The 3,953-nt window shown below is 41.5% G+C and overlaps 1 protein-coding gene across 1 annotated transcript in view; it reads left to right on the forward strand.

Annotated features, from left to right (window-relative positions):
- Window positions 1–234: 234 nt before the first annotated feature.
- LOC107094065 (extensin-like) overlaps window positions 235–3,953 on the forward strand; it is an 8,919-nt gene continuing 5,200 nt past the window's right edge. Inside the window, exons 1-3 of the mRNA XM_015389471.1 lie at window positions 235–466; window positions 2,004–3,280; window positions 3,373–3,515. Coding sequence (XP_015244957.1) covers window positions 458–466; window positions 2,004–3,280; window positions 3,373–3,515 — 1,429 coding nt within the window. The 5' untranslated portion in view covers window positions 235–457. The remainder of the gene's footprint in view (window positions 467–2,003; window positions 3,281–3,372; window positions 3,516–3,953) is intronic.

A 3,953-nucleotide genomic window follows, 5' to 3' on the forward strand; every position in this document is an offset into this window, starting at 1 on the left:
GCTGCGATAGTTTATACAGACAAAGCGGCGGTTATTGTGAGGAAGGTGAATTCACAGAGACTGGTGGTGAGTCACCGGGCTGGAGCCGCGCGCGCAGCTCCAGCCCGGTGGCGCGCGCAGCTCCAGCCCGGTGGCATTCCTGCTGGGACATAAGAAAAAACAAAACAGTCCTACCAGCAGAGAGTCACAGTATTACGTTAACTGAAGCCAGACCCGTTTGTCCAGCTGGACTGTTTTCTTCCACATGAGGAGCGAGTTTTCCAACTCAGCTTATTCCAGACCTGAAACCATCTCCAAAGCGCACAGAGCAACCCACGCAGCGTGACAAGAGCCACGCGTTGAGGGTCGTTTTTAGTTTATTCAGAAAGTTTTATTTTCCTTGGATTTAGGATGAGAGGCTGAGGAAGAAAACTATTCAGTCAATTTTCTTCTCTTGTTTTGGGATCTTAACCTCAGGATGGATGAGGTGAGTTGGCCTGAATCAGCCACATGTTTCCATACAAACTACTGACCCACGTTGGTCCTTTATCTCTTTACAAATGATGCTTTTAAGCTTCTTTTATGTAGAATAATTAATAATAGGCTACTAACTTCAGTTCAGTTTCAAAAGCTCTGATTGTTTATATTTTCTTGAAAAAATCTCTGATAAAGGCCATTTATAGGCACTCAGTGAAAATCAACATTTCAATCCAATAGTTATTGGAATCAGGACAAGACCTTATTACCTATTAAATATTAAAAATATGGATATGTTAATGGTAAAAAAATAATGTCAATGTAATAACAAGAAAAACCAACTATCCCAAATATATTAAGAAAAATAACAAAAGTGCTTCTAGAAGAAATTCATGAAAAAAACAAAGTGAAAGAAACACATTTATTGGTCCAACATCACCTTAGAGGCATTAATGCTGATACTGGCACTGACATTTTTTTAGTTTATAAAACTAAATATAATAGTTAACTAGGCTTATTATTATTTTTTTAACTTTACGTTTTAATGTTTTACATTCTTGACTTTTTTCCAACTTAATTTCCAGTAGTTAATATATCATTAAAGGGCTTCTCTAATTGGTCAAATGAAAAATAAGATGTACAGCCATGTAGCAGGATCTTTGCTGAATGGCTGGATATAGATCTAGTGCTTCTAGACCTCAAAAATCAAAAAAGGAAATTTGCCCTATAAAGGGTTAAATTCATCTAATTGTTTAGTTTAAACACCTGTGCATCGGAGCATGTGATTGGCTGATAGGTTTAGAAGTTAAACTGAGTTATCAGGATGGTGAGGATTCATTGGACTTTATTTGTGTTTATTTATTTTTAACTTTATTTTTATAGATTTTTCACAGGTATACAACAAAAACATGACAATGATTAATGTCCTTTAGCATTTGTCACAAAAAAAAACCTTAGACAAACAATAAATAATATTATATAAAAATAATTTGTTTATTTACACTTTGGACATACTAAAAGTAAAAATAAAAATTTAAAAAACACACTTTATGGAGTTTCAACCAGTCAATTAGAAGTGTCCACACCTTTATTCATAACAAATGGGGTAAAGAAGAACAAAAAAAGAGGGGGGGATAGGGGTTATTTATGGCTTCAGTTGATCTAAAATGGGTTTCCAAATTTTGTAATATTTTTGAGGACAGTTTATTAAATCAAATCAAATTTTTTCTATGTGCAAGATTCCTGTAAATTCCTCGATCCAAGATTCAAAATGAGGTGGTCTGTCAGCCTTCCACTGCTTTAAAATATGCATCTTATGGCAATGTGGAGACCACTGCTGTTACATCACGACCCAATTTTTTTAAGAGTGTCCGAGACGCCAAAGAGGGCCGTTTCTGGGTCTGGTTTTATGTTAACTTTAAGAGCGCAGGAGTACCATCCAAATATTGAGATCCAGAAACTTTGCGTCTCGCTTCGTAAATGAATTAAAGTCAGAAATATGAAGATAATATGTGGTTGATTTTTTTTTTTTCCTGTTACACTCTTAGCAAGAGGAAGCATTAGACTTCCAGGCGCTGAGAGCCAAGTTCCAGGACAAGGAGTTCCTTCTGGGGCCACCAAAGACCAAACCTAGTGTCCCAGAGAAACCAAAGGTCATCCCTCCTCCCACGAGTCCCACTCACCATCTTCCATCAGGAGCACGCCCCTCCCTGCTCTCCTCCATCAACCATGCCTTGGAATCAAAGACGCTGAACGCCCCCAGAGTGGTCTTTAAGGATGAGAAGAAGGATAACAAAAAGATTCTTATCCATAATAACTCAAAAGCCAAAGAAAAGTCTGACATAAAGCCTAAGGAGACGAAGGATAAGACTAAAGAAAGTAAGGAGAAGCTGAATGAAAACTCTGTGGATCACAAGGAGAAGAACGGTAAGAAGCTTCCATTCGTCGGGATACAGAAAGAGAGCACAGCTGAGCTGGTACCAGTCTCTCCTCCTCCAAAAGCCAAAACACAGAGGAAGAAGAACATTCTTGGTTTCATGAAGTCTACCAAGAAAGATCCAGCAGAATCAATCTTAGACTCTCCTTCTGGTGACGCAGCAGGACCAGCACTGCTGCTCCCAGTGGTTTCCCATGCCGACTGCACGCCAGAGGAGTCGATATACTCGGTACCAAAACCCATTCTCCCAAAGATTACCGTCCCTGAACCCAGGGCTGCAGTGGACCTGGCAGCTCTCTCCCCTATCCCTGACCCCCCCGACTTCTCCCCTCCTCCAGCCTTCATCCCAGACACCTCAGAAGTCAGAGCTCCTGCCCTGCAGAGTGAAACCCCCCCACAGATTGAAAGTCCTGCTCTGCCAGTTTCTGACCTGCGTGTCCAAAATGAAACCGTTTCCATTCCTCCCATCATTGCTCCCGCCCCTCCAGTCGTTGCTGCCCCCTCTCCTCCAAGCACCGTGGCTTCTACCCCTCCACCAATAGTGGCTCCCTCCCCTCCACCCACCGCTCCCCCCTCCCCTCCGCCCAGGAAATCCCCTCCATCCAGAGCTATCCCCTCTCCTCCACCGAGTTTTGCCAACTCGGATCCTCCTGAGGCCTCTGCTCCCTCCCCATCGCCTCCTGAGCTTCGGGTCGTAGCCCCTTCTGACGTGGAGGCAGAGCATCCGGGTTCAGAGGACACGACAGACTCTCTTTCCAAACTAGAGCGTCCCATCTCTGCCCTGTCCGCCCTGGAGAGGGCAGAGGACATGAGCACAGGGAAAAGAACCCCTCCCAGTGACCAGAGGATCTTAAGCGCTCTTGAAAAGGCGCGAAAAAAGGCCACAAGGTGAGCAGCGGAAACACAAAGTCTTCCAGAAGTTAGTTTGATTTAGCAAATATACAAATAATCACTAATAATCATACTGTCTTTGCTTTAAGCCCCCTGTCTAGTCCTATTCCCCCACTTGAGGACTTTTCTTCTCAACTGAACCCCGCCTTATCTGATGGAGAGTTCCCACCCATCGATCACAAGGGAAAGAAACCCCCCCAACATGAGCCACTAGTCAATAGCACGGACCACAGTAAGTCTCTCTTCTCTTTTTCCCATTTTCCTGGAATTTAGTTATCCTTTATTTTACCTGGAAATGAAGAGCAGGAGAACATTGATTATCAGGACATCAGGTATGTGTGGAACATAGTAAGTCTAGTCTAGATAAGTCATTTTTTCTTAAAATAAGTGCTTTTGTTCTTTACGGAAGAGGATTAGGGCCACTGAAAAAAAAAAAAAGTAAACAGATTTTTAAATTTTATTTCAGTTTAACATGGGAAAAAAGTCAGAATTATGAGATTAAAGTCAGAATTCTGACTTTAATCTCAGAATTCTGACTTTTTTCTCTGAATTCTGACTTTAATCTCAGAATTCTGACTTTTTTCTCTGAATTCTGACTTTAATCTCAGAATTCTGACTTTAATCTCAGAATTCTGACTTTAATCTCAGAATTCTGACTTTTTTCTCTGAA

Source organism: Cyprinodon variegatus, unplaced genomic scaffold, assembly GCF_000732505.1.
Source record: "Cyprinodon variegatus isolate N-32 unplaced genomic scaffold, C_variegatus-1.0 Scaffold461, whole genome shotgun sequence".
NCBI lineage: Eukaryota > Metazoa > Chordata > Actinopteri > Cyprinodontiformes > Cyprinodontidae > Cyprinodon > Cyprinodon variegatus.